At 45.1% G+C, this 22924-nt stretch overlaps 1 protein-coding gene across 3 annotated transcripts in view; it reads right to left on the bottom strand.

Annotated features, from left to right (window-relative positions):
• AGBL1 (AGBL carboxypeptidase 1) overlaps positions 1-22924 on the bottom strand; it is a 376382-nt gene that overhangs the window by 275111 nt on the left and 78347 nt on the right. For 2 of the 3 annotated variants that reach the window (XM_044981250.1, XM_044981253.1), the window contains 8 exons: positions 21833-21998; positions 20355-20428; positions 15589-15705; positions 13907-14505; positions 11433-11516; positions 9682-9768; positions 9116-9264; positions 5250-5337 (listed from right to left, as the gene is read on the bottom strand). In XM_044981250.1, coding sequence (XP_044837185.1) covers positions 5250-5337; positions 9116-9264; positions 9682-9768; positions 11433-11516; positions 13907-14505; positions 15589-15705; positions 20355-20428; positions 21833-21998 — 1364 coding nt within the window. The remainder of the gene's footprint in view (positions 1-5249; positions 5338-9115; positions 9265-9681; positions 9769-11432; positions 11517-13906; positions 14506-15588; positions 15706-20354; positions 20429-21832; positions 21999-22924) is intronic. The other variant, XM_044981251.1, reaches the window with a different exon arrangement.

Raw genomic sequence — 22924 nt, 5'->3', positions numbered from 1 at the left:
ACAATCCGGGTTGGGGTCCCCGAACACTGCTAGAATACAAACAATAAATAATAATCTTACTAAATTATGCCAAAATGTGTGTGATATTAGGATGGGTCACGTGACAAGTCCACTAAATATATTTTCACATTTGATCTGTCTGATCCCCCGAGGTGGAAAAGATCACGCATTCACCCACAGCAACCTCTGGTCCCCGCAACCTCCTTTATCCTCTCTTCCCAAAATGTGCCCAAAGCTCTGCACTCTTTCCAGAAGCTAAGCAACTGGTTCTTAGAAAGGATATGCAAGACCCAGTGATGGCTTTATCGGCATGAAAGCTACATCTGCTGTGCCTTTGAGTCACTTTATAATAGTCAAATCATAAAGCTTGCTGCTGTCCTTCAAATCTACTGTGTACCAAGCAGTTTACCTCTAACAGCAGCTACTGCAAGTTAATTAACAATTATAATAATACTTATCACTTACTGTGTAAAGCACTTGTCATGTTCAAAGCCCTTTGCCAACATTAGTTAATAAAACCTCACAAACTCCTTATCTGCTAGCATTCTTTGGGAACCTACAAGGTAGATAAATCAGTATAATTTTCCTCATATTACAAGTGGGGAACCGAGACAGAGAGGTGAAGAGACTTGCCCAAAGCCATGGAGTGAGTCAGCTGCAGAGCTGAGACAAGAACTCAGGAGTTCAAAGGCTCCAAGCCAGGCAGCAGCCGTGTGACTCACTCAAATGGCCTTTTGACTTCCTTAACCACCTGCAGCATTTGACCAATAGCATTGCTGGCATTGGGAAAAGTGACAAATGGAATATGGTGGGGTATCAGCTTAGACTAAAGTAGTAGAGGAAAATTCATATATACCGTAACTTTAGACCCACTGGAAATGGGGCCTAATATAAAGATGAAATATTTACCCTCTCTCTATTCTGTCCCTCCCCAAAGGACCCCCTTTGTCCTGCTACCTTTTAACCCCATTGGGATCTAACCATGTTTTTCTCCCCACATGAACCTATTCTTAGGCTTCCAGTGTGGTAGGTGTATGTGACACACACTCTTTTAGCAAACGCAGAGAGCAGAGGGTGCCTGAGTCTATATGGTAGGGTATGGTGGAAAAAACTAACAAAAACCAGACAGCAGGAGATGGCTGGTATTATTAGGTCTGGTAAATGGTGGCTGGAGGGAACACAATGCAGTGTAGCTCCCTTTCCAAGGACCAGACCCTGTGTGGGTGTTCTAATTTTTGAGTCTCTACTTAGAATCTGTTGAAAGCAGCAGTGCCCCCTAGTGACTGAAAGAAACTATTCTTGTGGTCAAATGGCTAGTAGGGCCCATGCCCACCTTCCACCGCATCAATGTCTTAACTTTGGCTAGCCAAGACCACCCTTAGGACTGAAAGGGGAGATGCCATTCCATACCATATTTAAGCATTGACTTCTCTCCTGGAAACTAACAAGACCAGGTAGCACTGACTGTGATGGTAATTTTTATAGTGCGAACACAGGGTCCCTGGAAAGAGAGGTGAAACCCTCTCTCTGACATCACAAAGGCCCCCAAAACACCTAGCAGATGGGAATGAATAAGTGATTAGTGACCCAGGTAGGATTCCAACTGGTGGGCTAGAGACAAACTGCTTCATACCCCATTACCAACCCTCTGAGGCACCCGAGGCCCAGAAAAGTTGCGGTTTAAACAATGAGCTGAAAACAAACTCTGGAACTGAATGCCCAAGTGCATTCTCACCAATTCAATATGCTGACATTTTCCTTAAATAATTTGCTGGAAAGGAATATTATTTTGTGTGTTAACATAAACAGCTGCCAAGACGACAAGTGAATTAGACAATCTTATAATAACTGTGACTATTTATCATGGGTATATCCTGGCACTTCACCCAGGGAAGCAATAAAACAGAGCAGCCGTGTCACGGAGATTCCTTTTGACAGCTGAGTTGCTAATATTCTCCATAACATAAAATCTCTCTCAAGAGATGTATGGGAAAGGTATATAATGGCAGAGCAGTGCTATGACATCCATCTTCATGAGTGAGCTCTCCCATCTCCCCTCACCAGTGAAGATGAATGTCAGGAGAGATCGGACGGCATGTATTACACAGACAACCCATGTATGCACCTCTCCTCCCGCTGTCCTTCAGCTCAGAGGCTGCTTTAGATCTGAGCTGTGGAAGATGAGAAATGATGGGAATTTGTGGGTGAGTGGGCATGTTAACCACACCGAGTTTCCCCTTACTTATGCATTCAAGGTCTGGGGTCACAGCTAACCTTCCTCCAGGCAAAGAGAGTTGGTTGAGGCTTCCTCCAGAACCCATCACCAGCACAAGCAAAGCGCTGGGGGAGGATACAGAGTTCTTCCACCAAAACACACTGAGCATGCTGTCTTCACAGTGCTCCCATCTTCAACCGGCTTGGGGAACCACAGACCCTGATTGCTCCAAGATGTAACTATTTTCTGCCTACAGACTGGTATGCTACAAGCTCCAATAATTGGGGAGTTGCTCTGTCATTGGTGAAAGAACAAGAGGTGTGTGTTACCTAGAAAGAACAACAGATTGATAGATGGCAATATAAAAATATATTGACTTATAACTGAATGTACAATTGAAAGACACTGCATACTCCAAAACAAAACAATCCTATGCTAATGTCTCCACCGTATCCCGGTCCAGGATATGATTAAGAATTTAATTGTACATTCATGGCTTAACTTTACCAGTCAGCTGTTATTGAATCACCACACAATAACTGCCTTGTTCATGACATTAGGAGCCATTACTATCAGAATCAGCACATAAGCATTGCATGTCCTGCATCTGCTGGTGCCTATTCTGCCTGCACCCATGAGCCCATGCACAGAAGCCAAAGGCTACAGGATTAGTGCAGCATCTAACACAATGGGGTCCCCACTCTTGGTTGGCCCTTAGTCACTACCATAGAAAACATGATTACTAATAAAAATGAAGGTATGTGGGGGCCAGCTGTCCATCAGTAGCACATAAGCTTCTGAGGGGACAGTCTCAGGAGGAGTGGAGGTTAGCTGGACAAAGATGAGTGTGGGGACATTATTTGGGCAAGGTAAATGGTTATTTGAGTTGTTACTGACAAGACACCCATTAGAGGCAAGAGAACCATGACCCTTGACCCCCAAGCAAGCTTTATTTAGGGAGTTTGGGTTTGTTTTCACAGAGAACTAGAAGGTTTTTTTACTCCTGTCATGACAAAAGTTTGGGGCTCTGTGTTTCTCCTGCAAAGCGATAACATCACAGTAAATGCACCCGGCTTGAGGATTGATTGTGATGTCAGGCATGCGAGTGAGAACAATGATGTTTAACCCTCTAGGCCAAATGTACAAACAACAGCAAAAGCAAAACAAAACCCAGTTTATTTTGCAAGGAGAAATGCATTAATTCTACCTGGGGTTCTACAAGCCCCTAAACCACATGGCCATGTGTGGATGAGATTGCCCTTTACTGTGATGCATGTGGTCCACTAGCAGAGAGTGAAATGGAACACAGGTTCATTTGAACAAGTGAAACTTCATTAAACCCCGTGCACTGCTCTGTCCATGTGGCTGAATTCCTTCCAGCCGAACTCCCTGCATTCCTGGTTTCCCATCAATAACAGTCCCTCCAGGGAACATGGGCTCTCTTCCTCCAGTTCTACTGATCATGACACATCTTCCCTATTTTACAAACATTTTAATATAAACATTAAAAAGCAATAATTGATGCCCAGACCACCACCCCATGTCCCTTTGTCCAGAGGTTGCAATAGGGTTGCCAATTTCAGTTGGACGTACTCCTGGGGGTTTCATCACATGATATGATCTTTAATTAAAGTTTAATCTTTAATTCCTGGAGACCTCGGGACAATCCTGGAGGGATGACAACTCTAGGTTGCTAGCCTAAAGCAGAGTTGGACATAGTCTTGGTCTCCTTAACGGATGACCACAATGGGAGTGACTTATCCCTGTCTCCCTATCTAGAAAACCATCTCTCTGTGGAGTCTCCTTCCTTCATGTGGGGTTGACCTCTGGATGGTTCTCTGTCTCTCTTTTCTGTGACTCTCTCTCTGTAGGTTCTATATAGATTTTGTGTCTGCTCGTTTGTTAAGCGTCTTCTGGCCCTTCAGATCACTTCTTTCTTGCATAATCACCTCATATGAGCTGGGTGCCAGTGCAACCCTCACTACACCTTTAGTCTACTCCTTCTGGAGACTCTCTAAAGGCTGGATCCTCACAGGAGTACCTGTCTTCAAGGCAGGTAGGTCCTTGGTTGACCTGTTGTAATCTAGCGCCTGCTTTCTCTGATCGTTGGCCCTGTTTTTCCTACTGATGATGCAGAGTGTGAAGGCAATGCCACAGACCCAGTGAGCATGGCTCAGGGTGCAGACATGTCTGCCACCCTCAGGTAGAACTCCAAATTCATAGGTGAAGTGAGCGAAGCCACTCCCTGCTCAAGCCTTCACTGTGTGCCTGTGGGATCATTTTCATATGCCATCCTACTCTGGGAAAACTAATTTCCCTCTCATGCCAACACAGCACCAGGTGGTCACTGGGGCCAAGGTTAGCGGGTACAACTCATGCAGATTTAAAAAGGGTCTGTACTTGCTCAAGACGGGACTGAGTTTCACCCATATAGTACATTAATTTCTGGAGAAAATGTGGCAGTGACGGGAGAAGTAGAGCAGGGTGCTCTGTCCTCTGTGCTGACTACCACTCTGAAACACCCAGATTAATCTATCTGAAATCACAACTCACCCTTTGGCAAGGAGAATGGGTGACTAAAACTCTGTTAACCCTGTGTGTGCTGCATTCAATTTGGCAAACCAATGATACAAGCTGGGGATGGAAAAGAAAAACAGGTAGGCTGCCCAGTCCACCTCTCTGCCAATCACTGGAGTAGGGGCTTAAAACTATTTGGGTACCACTCCTTTGTGCTTCTGTGTACACATGAAGAGGGCTTCATGTTGTCACCATGGGGTTCCCCCTTCCTCCCTTCTCCACTACCACTTTACTCCAGAAGAGAGAATTCTGAATGTATCCTCTCTCTCCCCTGCATACCAACTAACAGGGTCTCGCTCACATCCAATCCCTGCTGTCGGAAGTGCAGAACGCAGCAGGCTGGCATAAATTTATTGTGTGTGAGAAATAGGGCACTGGCAGCTGAAGGTTAATGACATGAATACGGTTAGCAGGAGGGGAAGGGAAGCCAAAAGGAATGCACCAATGAAACACTTACTTGTAGTAACAGATATCAGAGCCCACCCGAATCCAGTGAGGCCTGCCTTGGAGAGCTTCCTTCACTGAATACATTACCGGCTGCATGCCTACATAAAACAAAGGCAGTTTCAGGTGATATGACTTCCTTTGCATGAATATGCATGCTCTTTGCAGCTCTTTTACCAAAAGCAGATACACTTTTCCCCCATCCCATACTTGATTTCAAAGCAGCCAACTCTCCATAGAAAATTATGGAGAGGGGAAGCCAGGTACAGGGAAATGAGTAGTAAATGGACCAGCCCTACTGGCTTTTCCAAGGTGAGAGATTCCAAGCAACTCTGCTTATGCAGGGACTGAGGAAGGGAAAGAGGAGGAAAAGAAGAACATAAGAATCAGTACACTGGACAGACCAATGGTCTGGTTAGACAACTATCCTGTCCCCTGTCCCACTGGAATACATCAATAGTCAGTCTAGTAGTCTGGAAACCAACCTTCTGCCATAATGGAAGCAACCAATGGATGCTGCATCTAGCGTAATACTTTTTGCTAACCTCAGCTACTATTGGATGCTTCATAAGAAGGTATTAAACCTCCCATAAGAACATACAGAGCTGGGTGCCCTAAAAATGCTTATAACAATAATATCCCTCGTTGGGCTGTCTGATACCTGGGGGCAACTTCTTCCTGACCTGCACCATGTTATCACCTTATGCCCTGAAGAGAAACTATGCAAACATTATCCACAGTTGCATGAGTCCAGCTCCTTTGCAGGAAGATTTTTATTCACTGAGACATTTGCTCTACATGGGTCCCCCGTTTTACACTTAGGGGAAGCTTCTTGTCCTCATCTTTGACAATCTCCATAGCGCCTTGCCCATCTATTTCTTTCCCTTCCTCTCTTTGTGCTGCCTTTGTCTCCTTCATCCAGTCCAATCTACTGCCTTTCTTTAGGCTGCTCGTTACATCTAGTCCATGATTCCGATGTGTGTTAATATCTAAGATATATAGGATACTCCTTGGTGTCATTAATGCAGGGGGATTACTTGCGTCACACCAAAAAAAGGGTTATAAAATCACAGCATTTTGCCCCTCCCTTTGGATTTCTTTGGTGTAACTCATCAGCACTTAAACAGCTGTGGAGTACATCTCTAAGCAGACCCAGGATTGTCCCATACCTTGACAGGAAGGTAACACTGAAAGAACTTCAAATACAAACTCAATCACATCACGGCTTAACCTTTCAATTTTTCCTTCATGTATCCACGTGGGAGCTGGAACAATTTTTACAGTGGGGGTGCTGAGAGCCATTGAACCAAACTGTAAACCCTGCATATAATGGAATCCACTTCAAGCCAGGGGGTGCTGCAGCACCCTCAGCACCCCTAGTTCCAGCACCTATATGTATCCATGCAGTGCTTCTGCATGGACCAGCTAACAGAGGGGACACCATAGTGAATCATGGGAGATATATACCTATCCAGGAGACTGGCCTTTCAAAGACAATGAGGACATGAGGTACCAGAACTACAACTCCTATGAGGCACCACAGCATCACAGCAGGACATAGTTTAATATTAAACTATCTCCAAACAAAACTTTACCATTCACTTAGACAAACCAAAGTATTTTGTTTCCGTTTCCTCAATGGAAAAGTCTAGTTTTTGACCACACTGTTCAGTTTTTTGACAAAAATTCAACATTTTCTATGGGGAATGAAATCCATTTTCTAACCAGCTCTGCTGCTGACTACAACTGCTCCTTGAGACGTTCTTTCACCAATATGAAATTACACAGCACCATCTACCTGACAGGGAGATCAGAAGGACAGCCACAGAACACAGCCAACCCATGTTATAGCACATTGTCACCCATACCACTTTTGCACAGGAGCAGGACTTGAAACTTCCAGCTCAGTGAGGTGAACAGTAGCATTTTCTCATATATGGAAGTATATGTCATACATGCTGCTAACAGTGCTATGGGCCTCACTCCATCCAGATAGCTAGAGTTTCAATGCATTTTCAATGCATCAAAAGCAACGGACAAGAATTTCCCCAACATGCAGTCACACACAGACCACACAATAGCTGGCCCGGGGGCTTGCCTCCTAACAATGGATATTATTTTCACATTTTTCTTCCAAATATATTTTAATTGCACATTTTAAAATTGGATTCCTGTACACTGAAAGCTCACAAAAGTGAGGGGCTAATAAGTGCTGGCTACGATCAGAGAAGCAAATGCCGAAGAACCTTCCACCAGTAAGGGCCTGAGTCTACCCTATTGACACTACCCCATAGGGTATATCACTGAGAGCTACTCTATAGGTTTCAAGAGGTACCATATCAACGTCTGACATCCCCTTTGCCACTCCTCCTCAGTGTACTTCACTTTCAGGCCATTGAGAGAATTACCTAGTCATGCCAAACTGTTTGGTGATTCAGGAAAGTGGAATAGCACGACAATACAAATTCATTTTCATTTGTGAGCTATTTCAGTACTTGAACTCTGGTCCTTAGGGCAAATGATTTATAATGAACTGCACCACTCACCAGGCATTCTTGCAACTGTAACAGCAAGCCATTCTCAGGGCAGGTCTACACCTAAAAGGCTGCATCTGCGCTGCTGTAGCACATTAATGAAGACGCTCTATGCCAACAGGAAAGCTCTCCTGTCGGCACAGTTAATCCACCTCCGCAAAAGGCAGTAGCTATGTCAGCGGGAGAAGCTCTGGTCATTATAGGTCGGTAAAACTATGTCCCTCAGGGGTGTGCATTTTTCACACCTCTGAGCAACGTAGATATACTGAAGTAATGCTGTAGCGTAGACCTGCCCTAAGTCTCTTTGCTATTTGTTGTGGGTACACTGCTCCTGAGGTAGATCCCTTGTTGATTTGTGCAGATGTAACCACAAGGCTGTAGAGGGAAGTAGTGTTTGACATTGTGCACTTATTAAAGATTCTGGGCCAGATCCTCAGCTGGTGTAAATTAACATAGCTTCATGGAAAGCAATGGTTGGTGCTAATGCCAAACTATGCCAACTGAGGATTTGACACACAGTCTGTATGTAAAAAAAACAATTTCTCTTCTAAAATGGGCATTGAAAGCTCTGATTTGCCTGCCTGTTTTATGGCATCACATCCTTCCTCCTGAACCACAGATTGCAACTGGAGCTCAAAAATAGAGACAGAATCTTTTATTATTAATGTTGGCAGAAACCTCAGAAGGTCTGGATGTGGATTTTAATTTCTCAATAAGCCTCCTAAACTGTGGATGCTTATTTGAAGATTAGCCAAATTTATTCAAACCTTATGAGATTTCTCCACTTCTGCACCGCTCATTCAGTCCAAATAGATCCTCCTCCTTTCCCCCACAGTCCCATTTTTAAATATCCCAGTCTCCAAACTCCTGCTCTTCAATTCCAAATCCCTCCTCCCATCCCTATGTGCCCTTGAGGAGACAGAGAGAGAACTCCTTTTGAGGCCTTGTAGTGACCCCTTCTGGCTGATTTCAAAGCAGCTGCTGTGCACCAAAGAGGGACCCCACCTAGCTCTACTAATTCAGAAGGTGGACCTAGCAGTAGAGGATGAGATGACAGGAGACCTTAGCTGCTAGGAAATTGGTAGTAGGAGTGGAGGGTGGGAATGGAACCCATATTAATTATGCGGATGGGAAGGAGAGAAAGGAAGAGGAGTAAGAAGGTATTATACTCTGAAAGGCCCCAGGTTCACCCCCCTGCTCCACGGTTCAGAAGGCACCTTATGACTAAGTAAACAAGCCATGATCTATGGATCTCTAACAGACACAAGAAGGTTGAAGCCCCCATGGAATCAATAGTGTAGCCCTGTGCATGGGCGGGAACCCCAGCCCACCCGAAGGCTCATACCGTAATTAAACTGGCTGTTGACCTTCTCGCAGTTGATGATGTTAAAGCGGTAGGGAATGGCTGGCTTCATGGCGCTGACCTCAAAGTAAAACCACTGGTGGTGCTGGACGGTGTTCACATCGGTGTTCATAATCAAATCATACTCAAATCTGGAGAGCAAGGCGTGAGATGGTGTCACCATGGGCCAGGCAGATTGACAGGGTGGGCTATAACGAACCCACGGCTGCAGCTGCCTCATACAAACACTACGGCTGTCAGCCACTGGCGACAATGGGAGGGGGTGCCACTGAGACCACCAATGGCAGGTGGAGCCACAGGATGCTATCAAAGCCAATACTAGCCGAGCATGCCATCACATTCGTGTCCTACCCTAGCACAGTGTCATGTCTTTTCACACCTTGGTTTCTCACTTCCTTTAACTTCACACCACCTAATACCTGTGATTCATAAGCTCTGCTCCTCTTGCTGACTGTTTTAAAGTCCATGGTGCTTCACCTTTTCACACAGTAGATATTACAAGTGTGGCCGGATAGGACACAGCCACTGCTGGGACCTAAGCTACTTACTTGCGCACTTGGATGGCTTTGCGGAGGTTTCCTGATTCAAACTTGGAGTAGAATCTCAGGCAGTCTGGAGCATCTGTGCTTGAGGGGCTGGAGCAAAACACAGAAATGTGTCTACTACCAAAAATTACCTTAAGGAACAGTAACCGCTCCAATATAATTTATTTAGACTTACAAACAGAAGACATTTAAGAGCAGCTATGGCCCAGCCATTCAGCTCAAAGCAGCAGCCTTTATGGGGTAATTCTAAATCCCACTTTCTACCCCCTCTCGATTTTCCTGTCTCCAGGAACAGATCCATACACTCCTCAATCTCAGTTAGGTTCTTTGTTCCAATCACCTTCCCCATTAACTTATTCCACAGGTTTATTATCCTTTGTGTGAAGTGGCTCTGGCCAAGTTCTCTGTTTACTCCTCCCATTTTTACCTTTTGCCCCCCTATATTTTGGAGCCTTTAAATTCATCTTGAGCAATTTTAAAATTCTCTCTCCTTCTTCTTCAAACCCCCGCCAGGTCACTTCAAACTCTCCTGTGTTCCTAAGAGGACAGTCTCAGACCCATTAACCCTTTCCTCAGAATGTACTTGCTTCAGATTTGAGATCCTCTCCATTGCTCTGCGCTGTCTCTTCTCAAGGACAATAATGATTTGCCAGGAAATGATGCCCAGCCTGGGTCAGAGTACCCAAGATGGGTCTCACAGCTGCCTTACTGCACAACACCATGGAACCACCCCTTTTAGTTTCAGGTTCCATTGCTCTGCTAAAACTACCCAGTATCTGGTTTTCTTTTCCTACTGCTGCTGTGCACTGGGCTGGTAGTTTCAGAGACCCTTCCACAATAGCTTGCAGATCCTTTCCCTCAGCCATGTGCTGAGAGACATTGGGAAGGAGTGTTTACCTCACACTTGCCCCAAAAAGTTAATGTGGATAGAAGAGGGGGCTAATTAACCCAACAAGTAACAGCTGAGGGGAATCAGGTGGCTAACTAATCCCCTGAGTGAGGGAGGGAGCCAAGCCGAAGGGGAACAAGCTGGGCTGGGATTTATAAACACAGGAAATTGGAAGCTGAGGCGGCTGCTGAGAAAAAGGTTACTGTCATTCCCTGGGAGGAGTGTTTGAAGGCTGAAGAAAAACGTAGCCTGTATTTGCTCCCTGGGAGGAGGGAATGGTGACAAACCTCAGGGGAGGTGGAGTGCCAGATGGTAAGGAAAGGGCTCAGGGAAAGGCAGCAAGGTCCAAGAGGGAGCAGACCTTGACTGCTGGCTAGAGGGCCCGAGCCAGAACCCAGAGTAGAGGGCAGGCCCAGGTTTCCCTGCCAGCCACTGAGGGAGTGAATGGGAAGGCCAGGATGCCTAGGAGGCTGAAGGAAGACTTTGGTACTCTGGAAGGGGAAAATGCGTATTGTAACCTGGCCGGAGGGCTGAGTCATGAAGAGGCAGCAGCAGCTCACTGAGCAAGAGAAGAGCTGCTGCAGACCCAGTGAGAGAGGCAGAGAGACAGCATGCAACTGCAAGAAGGGACATCGACCTCACAACGCTAATCCCCAGAATGGCCATGAGGAGGCGCCATCCTGGCAGTGAGTGGCGCACCTTGTCACAAAACCTTGTTCCTTACACTGGATCCTATCTACCAGTCTAATGTTTTGTACATTTGTCTAAGTTGAATCAAATGCACCATCTGCTGGCCTAGTCACCTAATCTATTACTGATAGTAACAGTAGTGCCCTCAGTCACGTACACTACAAGGAAGACTTACCTGCGCCCATCTAAGTCAAAGACAACTCTGTCTATCACATCATCTGGCTCGATTAGACGACGAACATCCTCAAATATTTTGGCCCTGGAAAAGAAAAACAAATTGTGAGTCTGTCTGCAGCCATAGGCAGACACATACCTCTGTCTTGGAGGATCCTTGCTGAGGAAGTGAACTGAGGCTTATGATATTCTTTCCAGGGGGTTGGAAAGAATTATACACCTGTTCTAACTAAACAAAAATATCCCTTAGCACTTTTTGCTGTTCACCAGTTTGGCTTTTGCATGACTCTCATGACTGGAAGACACCTTCAGAGTTAAATGACTTGTCATTCACATTCTGTAGGATTTATCTCCATTTCTTCTCATTCAGTCTCAGTGAATGAGTCATGTACACCTAGCAATGGAGAATTTGTCACAAGGGATCAGACTATTGGTCTATCTATTACAGACTCCTGGCTCCAACAGTGGTGAATGAGCCCATCCAACCCCCCGAGTAATGACCAGTTGTACGATGCCATATGTGTTCTCGAGATTTCCTTCCTGACCTTTGCAGCAATCAACTTAAACACTGAAGCATGACATGATTATCCCTGTCTTCGCTGTATAGTTACATATGTTATTATGGTCATAAATGTGGGGCTTTTAGAACATTAGTGTAGGGAAGAGGTGAGAGAATGACGGCCTCTGTGAATAAGATTCCAGGCATTTAGCTGCAACAGGAAGAGTTCCCATCTCTATAGAGCACAGAGGTTTAAAATAGCTCAGAAACTTATGGCCTTGGTAAATGCCATGTTATTAGTATCATTCAGTCCTAGAGCTTAGTTCAAGAGACAACAGAATCACCCAGCCTGTTTGCGGTTTGGTAAGCATTGCTTGTGCTACTAAGAACAAATGCCCTCTAAAGGAATTGCAGAGGGACACGCATGGGGCAGGACAGGGGAGGGTAGTCCTGAGACGAATCCCCTCTCCCAACACAGTTCCCCCCACACTCCAACACACAATGGATCCTCCTCAGTTGAACACAAGAACATAAGAATGGCCCTATTGGGTCAGACCAAAGGTCCATCTAACTCAATATCCTGTCTTCTGACAGTGAGCAGTGCCAAGTGCCCCAGAGTGAATGAACAGAACAGGTAATCATCAAGTGATCCATCCCCTATCGTTCATTCCCAGTTTCTGGCAAACAGAGGCTAGGGACACCATTCCTTACCCATCCTGGCTAATAGCCATTGGCGGACCTATCCTCCATGAATTTATCTAGTTCTTTTTGAACCCTGTTATGGTCTTGGCCTTCACAACATCCTCTGGCAAAGAGTTCCACAGGTGTGAAGAAATATTTCCTTTTATTTGTTTGAAACCTGCTGCCTATTAATTTTATTTGGTGACCCCTAGTTCTTGTGTTATGAGAAGTAATAAACACTTCCTTATCTACTGTAACCCTTTGGGGTTTAAAAAGCATGGCCCCTTTAAATCTTTTTCCTAGGGGGGAGAGGGAGCAGTAAAAAAAGGAGGGAAACTCGGGGGTGTGGCTCTGGCGCTCTGGGGGAGAGAAGGGCTGCAGCCCGCAGGCTCTCACAAAGTGAAGCAGCAAAGAACCTGCCTGAAGCCTGGGAAGAACAGGGCGGCGGATTGGGGACCCCCAAGGACAGAAGCCAGGAGGAGCTGGCTCAGTGTCTGCCCTTCCAGACTGTGCTACCACGGGCCTGTGGGATCTTGGTTTGGCTGCAACCCTGTTCTACTGCTCCCCCTATATTTCCCCTTGTTGTTTTTCTCCTCTCATCCCTCTGTAAATAAATATCTCCCTTTGTTATATCCATTGTACTTTTCCTGTGGGTGTGTGTGTTCACTCTGGGGGGGTTGGAACAGGTGCCCCTGGGGTGGAAGGAATTTCTCCTGCTGCATTCCTGCGTGTGCCTTCTCTTGGCCAGAGCTGCCTGCAGAGCAGACTCCATCTTGGCCACGAGGGCGCTAAAGTTACACTACTTTCTTACAATGTAAATGAGGTAAGAGCATTAATGTTAATGGCCAGGTGCACAATGCCTTCCATGGGAGGATCCCAACACACTTCACGATTATTTAATTGCTTTAGCAGGGGAGGCAGAGAAGTATTTATTCACTTTTACCTTCCAGATAAGGAAAGTGGAGAGGTGACATGATTTGGTCACTGGCAGAGGCAGGAATTAGGCCTCCTAATTCCCCATCTGTGCCAAGAAAATCTTAGATGCCAGTGTCTTCAACCTCAAGAGAAAAATCTGAATAGTATAAGCCTATAGCTGAGTTTCCCTTCTTGTAATAATTCATTGTGTAGGTCTCTGTGAGGACTGCAGAGACCTATGAAACTTGACAAGAAGTGATGATCAACACCCATCAAAAGCCAGGCAGTAAGACATGAGAGTCCCCAGTACTACAAGAAATGAGTCCCTATTCGCCCAGTTGCGGACAGTTACCTCTGGGATGACAATAAAGCAGAATCACCTTTGAACTCCATATTTCCGCTCCAGCAGGGACTGGTAATAAGGAGGGGGCCGGTGGCCCCAAAAATCAGGGAACGCCAAGACCCTATAGTCCGGAATGGACTTGGTGCTTCCAGCCCTGGCCATGTAGAAGTGGGGGCTGTGGAATGGGATATCCCCTTGGTGTCTCTCCAGAAGCTTTGTCACTGTGTTGGAGGCTCCCACTCCACCCACAGGGCTGGGACCGAAGCAGCTCGCACAGTGAGTGTGAAATGTTCTTGTGTCCCACGAGGCTTCTTTTAGGGGAGGATGCAGAGTGGGTGCATGGCTCCTGCATAGATCTTCTCTTTCACCAAGAGCATCTGCATCTTGGACTGATTCTCCCATCACTTGCTTTTCAAGGGCTGCAGCCCCAGTGCATTTATCCTTCTTTGCCCAGCTCTGCACTGGAGTCTTGAACGCCGTTTCCTCTGGTTCTGGCCCCATGGCACTTTGGTCCCTGTGTCTGCAACGCTGCTGCTTCATGAAAGCAGCATTTGGAATGACTGGGGGGTGAGTGCCTGGCAGGCTCCCAGGCATATCCTCAGAGCCCTTCTCATCTTCAGACCCTGTTTCCAGCTCCTTTAGATTTAAAGAATAAAAGAAAGAAAAGAAATAAAGACAGATGGTGTCTCCTTCCAGAAGGAAATAGAAGAAAGAAAAGGGAAAACATTTAATTTACAGGCCTCTTAAAAATCTACTCTCCTCAGTGACCCAAAGAGATAGAAACCCACAACCCACCTGCCAGCATTCCTATTCCCGCAAGCTGATCTCTCATCAGTTCCCAGAAGCTAAACAAGGTCAGGCTGGATCAGCTGCTGGCTGGGTAACCTCCAAGCAAAACCTGGAGCATTACAGGAAATTGCATGAGACAAAGTGATGCGCTTCTCTTTGAACTGATGCAATGGGGCGAGTCTGCCAGCATGATGCAATGGGGCGAGTCTGCCAGGCAAAGTTCTGCCATTCCTAAGTACAGGACTGCAATGTTAATCCAAGTTCCTGGCCACTTGCAGTCATTACAAATACCACCGCATTCTGTATGCTAGGAGACGCATGAACCTTGGTGTCTTGTTTAAATTTTAAAAATTATATTCTGCCTCCCTAAATTCCTCTGCCTCTAGTACTGAGTACAATATTCTTCTTCACTTCCTGTCCCAAACTGTAAAACAGCTGGGTTGATCTACCCCAGAACTGTCTGCATTTTAAGCAGTGGCAATGTAAGCTTCCCCATCACTGTGCTTCAACCCTGATCTTGACTAACCAGCGCTAGGGTAGATAAACCAGTTTAATCTCCATGTTCCATTTGGTTCTTGGCATCTCCGTTGAAACTGCCAACAAGGATACAACTTAATGTCCATTAGTGGATGTGGATTTTTTCTCAAGTGGATATTTAATTATTTAGCCACTTGGCCCTAGTCAACTGAGACCCAGCCTTTTCGTTAAATGCCACCAAACAGCTCTCAGATGTTAACACCTTTCACCCACTACCAGCTGGGGCTGCAGTCAATCCAATGAGCTCCAGATGCGTCTACATTTTGGATCCTCTGATACCAGTGCTCCCCTTTGCAGTATGTCTTTCTACCCACCTTCTCTCAGTCAGCACCTCCAGTACTGCACATCCCTACATGCGTTCACAGATAAAGGAAGCCACAATGCTTATCCTACCTGGAAAGTAAGGGAAAGTTCAGGACACATTGCCTCATACTGCTCAAGCTCCTCCTCTGGCCTGTCAAGACCTGGCTTTGAGCTCAGTTTGTTCACATCTGTCTCCAAATCATCATCCTTCAAAAGTCAAAGTAGGAAAAGAAATAAATTAAAGGTGCTATCGACCCATTTGGGACTGTGCCTGAGTTGATAGTTATAAAATGATACATTACATCCTGCCTTTCATCTAGGAATCTCTAAGCACCTGACACACGTAAAGTAAACCAGCCACCCCTGACAACTAGAAGAGAGCAATTACATTCATTTTTATGGAAGGGCAAACTGAGGCACAAAAGGTTAGGTCACCTGCCCACAGCCATAGAACGATCCATTGGCAAGTAACTCAGAAGTCCAGGACAAGATTTTCAAAAGTGAGTAGTGGGCTTGGGTGCCTCACTATTCAAGTGCCCAAGCTGAGAAACCTTATAGGGGCCTGATTTTCAGAAAGTGCTGAGACCCACCCTCTGAAAATCATGCTCATTTAAAGGTGTCTCAACTTGGCCACCCAAAAATTGTGGCACCCAAAGCCACTAGCCAGTCTCCTGAGTATCCAGGATGTGCTGAGGTAACCGGGAGATATACTGCCTCAGGTGTTGAATGAAGGAGTGAGAAAATACCTTTGATTCAGAGACCCACAATCAAACATTTTAGATTTAACAAGAAAATCCCACAGTACATCACAGGAAAAATGAGTGTTGTTGATTACCAGCAAAATTAGCATCTTCTAGTGTCCTGCCTCTTCACACCAAGATTGCCTTGGTCCCCACTGCTGCTCATCAGGGCCCCCTCTCTCTGCCTTCGAAACCCAAATCCCCATCCCTCTACTACACACATCACTGAACCCTCAAGCACCGATTTCTCATCTGTTACTTTATTTATATCTTTCTACACTGTTGATAAATAGCTTTTAATCTCTTGACCAATCCATCATCTGTTCATTTTTTAAAAAAACTTTTGTGTTTGCAGTTATCTATAAAGCAAGGACAAGGAGCATGCCTGAAACTTTCACATCCAAAGGCAACTGTGCATTGACACGCATTCCATCCATATCAGATACAAGAGTCAAAGACATGCAGTGTCGAGTGTTTAGTCATCGCATAAGAGAATGGGAAGGGGGGGTTGGGTGGCTAAATGGCATTGATGAATGGCTGTGACATGACAGCATTATTCAAATAATTCAGCATGCAATTAGCAAGCATTCACCACCAAACCACAGCAAAGAAGCAATTTGCTCTTGATAATAACTTCAGAAATGATTCTATTTATCAACAAGCTCCCATGAACACCAGGGTGTCAACAGCAGTTCAGACCCTGAGCCACAGCAGTACTGAAAGGCTGGGCTGTTTCTACAAAGTGTTACTAGTGTTGATTTGAGGCAGTGGTTGGGACTGGTTGACATGAGAGTCAGCAGTGAGTGATGGAGGTTTGCTGGGCTCTTGAAGATTGGTTTGGAGGGATTGACAGTTTGGAGAATTATGTGGGATCTGTAGGGGTGGGTTTTAATGATTTGGGGGGAGGGGATGGGCTCCGTGACAGGACTGGATGATCGACTGGTATGGGGACTCCGGTTTTGGTAGAGCTGATCAAATAGGTAAAGAGAGGATTCACAAATATTTTCACCAATAAAAGTGGTGTGCTAAGTTCACTATGATTAGTATTAGCCATTATTCACGAATATTTGGACACCCGCCAGGTAGCTGTGAAAAAGGTTTTGAATCACAAAAGTATCAGGAAATTGAGCACAAATGATTCTTTGCACAAAAATTTGGACTGAAAGTTCACTATTCATTCTCCATCATCGATCTGTGTAAAAGTTCAGCCAGAAGGCGGGGTAGCATGAGATTTATGAGACCAATCATACGAGACCAATAAATAAAACTCATATTCAAAGCAAAGTGTTGGCAAATACCCAATAAATTAAAAACTGTTCACAACTAGTCGGTGAATCCTTATGAATAATGAACATAATTACAGATTTTAGGATGTGTTTGGGAATGAATACTAAACAAAAAAGGGCTAAATTGGCAAAGAACATTATTTCTAATGAACAGTTTGGCCAGTTTTCAGATGAAAATAAATAGTCACTAAAGGGCAGGTTAGCACACTGAGCCCATTTGTTTTCTTTTCTTTTTGTCATTTAGGTGACATATTAATGTTCAGGTAGGCAGAGCAGGCAAACTGTGAAAAGTACACTCAACTCACGTCTAAATTGCATCAGATCACATGGCATTTGTGCCCTTTTGAATTTGATTACCACAAACATTTGTAGGAACAAGGTTTTGTTTGCAAAGATGTTTGAGAGGGCGAAAACTCATTCATGCTAGAATGTGTTTGTACAAAGATACATTTTCACAGCAGAAACATCTGCATGTGTAAGCAGGGTCTGAATGAACTCTCCTCTGACAGCTAGTTTGGGAGGGGGAGAGACTTCAGGAGCAAACTGAATATACATGAATACACTACTCTGCGTAGGTATCTAACAGACAGGAGTTGTGTTGCTCCAAGTGATCAGCTTTGGCTGGTGTTGGGTTACAAATCAAGCCATCAGGTGGTCGAGGGACATCTACATAGAACACATCACCGGACATCGGCAATACCAGGAGAGATGAGCTGGAGTGCCGATGAGAAGTGCTGTCGGGAAAGTAACTGAAATACTTCCCTGATGGATTGTATTTTCTAAATGGACAACCTACCCTAAATGCTCAATTACTGAGGGACAATCTTCACTCATTGCTATATTTACTTTCCACAACCAACTCTGTATAATGTTTCATGAGTGATGTACCTGAATACTTGGATGCTAATATCTAAACTGTGTTCTTAAAAGTATTCACCTAAATTTAGCTTTGCTGATTATGCACGATATGTATCGTATGACTTAAAACAAACTTTGTATTTGTGGATAATCTAAGCACTATACCCAGATGTACAGACACTCTTTTCTTAACCTATTATATAATTTTTTAATATTGAATGCGGGGTAGTGAAATGTTATTATCAATGTTATCTTCATTGTACGACTAAAGGGGAGTAGAACTGTGCTGAGCTTGTCCCATTTGAGGGGTCACCCTCAGCTGAAAGGAACTCGCTAAGCCAGGGGCTCAAATGCCAGACCCCTGTGAAAGTAAGAGGGGTGGGGACAGGTTTCCCAGTGAGGAGGTGTGGACTTTCCCTAAGGGGCCCTGATCTAGTTTAACCTGTTTCTCCCCACTGTTCAAAGGAGCTTTTTGTTATGTTAAAGTGCTCAAATGAGAGCTGAAATCGCTTGTGGTGGGGAAGTGTTTCTGCCAAGCCTGCCAAGAGCTGAAAATCATTAAGAGACTGACCTACAGAGGTCAAAGCAGAGAGGCGGGTAGCAGTAGAAGGTGACTGACAGTCGGCCGGCAAGCCAGGCAGCGAGGAACCGCGGCTCATGGACCGGCCGGCAGAGAGGAACCATGGCTGGAGGGCCGACCAGCAGAGAGGAACCATGGCTGGAGGGGCGGCCAGCCAGAGAAAGTGCTCAAATGGTGGTGCAAGCAAGGTGCCTTCTTCCCTGGGTTGCAGGTGAACTCACACAGATGCACCTCTGAACTCTGGGTCCTCACTGACCAAGGACAACCACTGTGAGTGGGGTATGGTGAGGGAGCACTCTGGGTTGGGTGTCCTGCTCACAATATTATGATTATGAATCCTGCTTGTGGCATTTTCCCTAATTAATGTCGGGTGACTTCCCTCCTTTCATTAAAAGTTTCTTTTCTACACTCAGACTCTGTGTTTGCGAGTGGGGAAGTGTTGCCTCTCAGAGGCACCCAGGGGTATTGTGTAATTTTCCCAGGTTACTGGGTGGGGGCTTGAGCCAGTTCTGTGCTGTATTGTTGAAAAGGAACCTCTAGTTATTGAGCCTAGCCCTGGTTGCTGCTGGCTCCACCTGGCAGAAGGGTTACAAATGCATCCTTGATTTGTGCCTTTCATAGCAGGGTGTGGCAGGGAGAGAGAGTGAGGAGAGAAAGCAAACAATGTTCTGAATAATTAGTTAAATTATTTTTTCATGAGCAGGAACAGGTAAAAGAAAGTGGCTAAGAGGGGGTGCTCCAGCTGTAGCTTAAAGAAGCCAAGCTGTTTTAAAGACTGGCGCCCAGGTACATAGCCAAAATATCCTGCTATTGTTGTCTTCAAGAATTAGTAACAAAGCAAGAATACACATTACATTTTTCAACCTAACCAGTGTCCCTTAAGTAATTGTCACAAAATGTCACATGTTTTTTTTAGAAATTGGGGGGGAGGGATAGCTCAATGGTTTGAGCATTGGCCTGCTAAACCCAGGATTTTGAGTTCAATCCTTGAGGGGGCCATTTAGGGATCGGGGGCAAAAATCTGTCTGGGGATTGGTCCTGCTTTGAGCAGGGGGTTGGACTAGACCTCCTGAGGTCCCTTCCAATTCTGATATTCTATGATTCTATGTTAGTATTAGAGCTAAGTAGGTCTAATATTTATTTAATTTTCTTTCTTTCTTTATATAGGAATTAGAAATTGCTATCTGACAGGAGCACTCTATCTAAGTTACTATTTGAAAAACAAAGAGTTTTCAGGTGCCCAAGTAGCCTCTGGAATCACGGTTAAAATTGCCCCCAATCTGAAATGGCGGCCCTGCCTATCAGCGCTCCAAATCAGAAGAAAGAAAAAAAAAAACCTTCCCTTCACAGAACATGGAGGGTTTTAAAGGAAGCTGTGGCTCATATACCTACTTCCTCTTTATGCTCCAGATCCTCATTATCTAGGTCTTTTTCCACCTCTTCCTCACCATCATCTTCACAGTCATCTGCAAAAGTAGAAAAGAGGTGAAGCGGGTGGCCTCCATCATAACATCCTTCTCCCTACCCCTCCCCAAAAAGGCAGGCCATTCTCATGTGCAGCACACATGCCTTGTCCCTAATAACCACCACAAAGCTGAATGTAAGACTTAGAATAAAGATCAGATCCCATGTGTTCCATCAGATACAGCTGCATATGGGACCTAGGGCTTCCACCTTTGTTCTCCTGGATGAAATCACAGCATTTCGACACTTTGACACTCACCATCACGATGTGGCACTATGTTCTGTTACAAAGCAATGTGATGACTTTATGCTTCACTGCAAAGATATTATAGGATGCTGTTAATCTATACATCTACCTGAGGATTTTAGTCTGACCCCCATTACTGGTGTATCTGAGCGCCTTCCATGTAAAAGTCAATAGCAATAATGAAGTCCCTAGTGGACTTTACGGCATCTCTGGCTCTTCTCCCTTTTGGGGGTAAAAATTCTCTTGGGTATGGATTGTATTGCTTGATTTATCTTTGCTGGAGGTGGGGTAGGCAAGAAGGGTGGTGAGTTTTATTCTTGCTATGGTATGTCCTGCATGCCTAGACTACAAGAAGCAGGAGCATCCAGAGGAAATCAGAAATGCCCCATGAAAATCAAGGAAAGTCCTGAAGATCAATACCTTCTAAAGAGGTGAGGCAGGTATCTGGAGGTATAGAGTAGAAGCTCCACAATCTTTGCTGAAAATGTTTGCACAGATTAAATAGTAGTCAGAGTTTTGTTTGGGCTGTACCATAATGGTGCTGGTTTGGAGTGTGAAGGCTGGCAGCAGGAGGCAGCTGTGCACAAGGCCATATGTGTTTCATTCTTGGGCATGCCTCTTATATGTATGCTGCTCACCTGCCTGGGCAAACAGCCTGCTGGCCTGCAAGTGCTCACAACCTCCATTCACGTAGCATAGCCACAGACGGATTATTTCAGAAGGAAAAAAGGCTGCTGGTTGACAGCATCAATTTACTGAAAAAGTTGCAAGGAAGGACGCGTGTACACATATGTACACACACACACACACACACCCTCCCTTCCCAGTTGCCATGAAGAAACAGTAGTTCCAGCCTTTGCCAAGGCCATTCCTTCTGGTCACTTTAAAGCCATAAGGATTATTTCACTACCCCTCCCCTTCACTATCTCACTCCTCCATTCTCCACACAGCACCTGCTGGCCTTGACAGAAACACCTGGAGTGAGGGATTCAGACCCAGTTCTATAGCATGACAGTCTGAGCCATCTTGCAAGTTTTAAATGCAAAGCTCAGGACTGGATTTCTCTCTACCCGGGCCCCCCACCTTCCATTCTCCCCATCAGTCCCTGTCTCCCCCCGCCCCACACACACACACATTCTCTCTTCAGTCAGCAATTTACCTTCAGGCTCTGCACGGGGAGGTTCGGAGCTGACACTCCCAGGAAGAGAGAAGGAATAGGAGCTGTGTACTGTAGCCAAAGGCAGAGGCCCCTTGGGGTAGCACTTCCTCAGGATCTGGGCCACTATAGTTACTATAGGATCCAGGGGCTTGCTATCCAGGCAATCCTAGGCAGTAATGAAGGTGAATATTCAGTGATGTTTGCCATTCAGAAGCATCCTTCCTCTTGCACAGATCCACCAGACATTAAAATAGATGCTTCCCTGAAAGCCTTAAAAAGCAGCATTTGAATAATAGTCAGCTAGTTCTGCGTCAACCCCTTATATTTCCTGTGTTTCTCTTTCATCCTTTTCCTTCCTTATCACATTAGGGAAGTCTACATGGGAGCACAGCATCTTGGTTTTTCAATAGTTTATCTGCTTCTACAGCTCATTCACCATCTGCTGATACATCCATCTAAAGGGCACAGGGTCCCCTAGCACCACTCAGAGGAACTGGGGTCAGTACTGTCTCAGAGAAAAAAGAGCACCTGCTACTGAGTTATCCATACACCTCCCTACAGCTAGCCGGCCGGAAACCCAATAGGTACAGCTAGCGTGGGGCAAAATTCTTCAGCTGGAGCTTTTAGGGGGGCATGAAATTCTGATTCAGCGACCAAAACATTTTGTGAATTCGTGTCAGTTTCACCGAACTGATCATTTAAAACAAATGCCAAAAAGTCTAAATGTTTCGAGAACTTTTCATTCAGAAATTTCCTTCAAATTTAAAAATATTTTTTTAAAAAGGTCTAAATCCAAATTAAATGGTTCATTTAACCAGAAATGAATTTTTCTTCACTTTTCGACTTTCTGAAAATTGCGATACTTTTTATTGTCAGTTCACCTTTTTATTTATTTATTTATTTATTTTTAAGACTTGCCAGCAAGCTGGAAGGCTACATAAAACACAGTCCCCTTCAGCACTGCACTGTGGCTCAATACTGATTCAGAAGGGACAGCACTTCCTACTTAGCCACCCATGTCATCCCTGAGCCAGAGTGTGATGAGTAAGGCACAATTATGTCATGGAGGTTGCAGAATCCGTGACTTCTATT

Source organism: Mauremys mutica, chromosome 11, assembly GCF_020497125.1.
Source record: "Mauremys mutica isolate MM-2020 ecotype Southern chromosome 11, ASM2049712v1, whole genome shotgun sequence".
Classification (NCBI taxonomy): domain Eukaryota; kingdom Metazoa; phylum Chordata; order Testudines; family Geoemydidae; genus Mauremys; species Mauremys mutica.
This window is presented reverse-complemented; position numbering and strand designations above follow the sequence as displayed.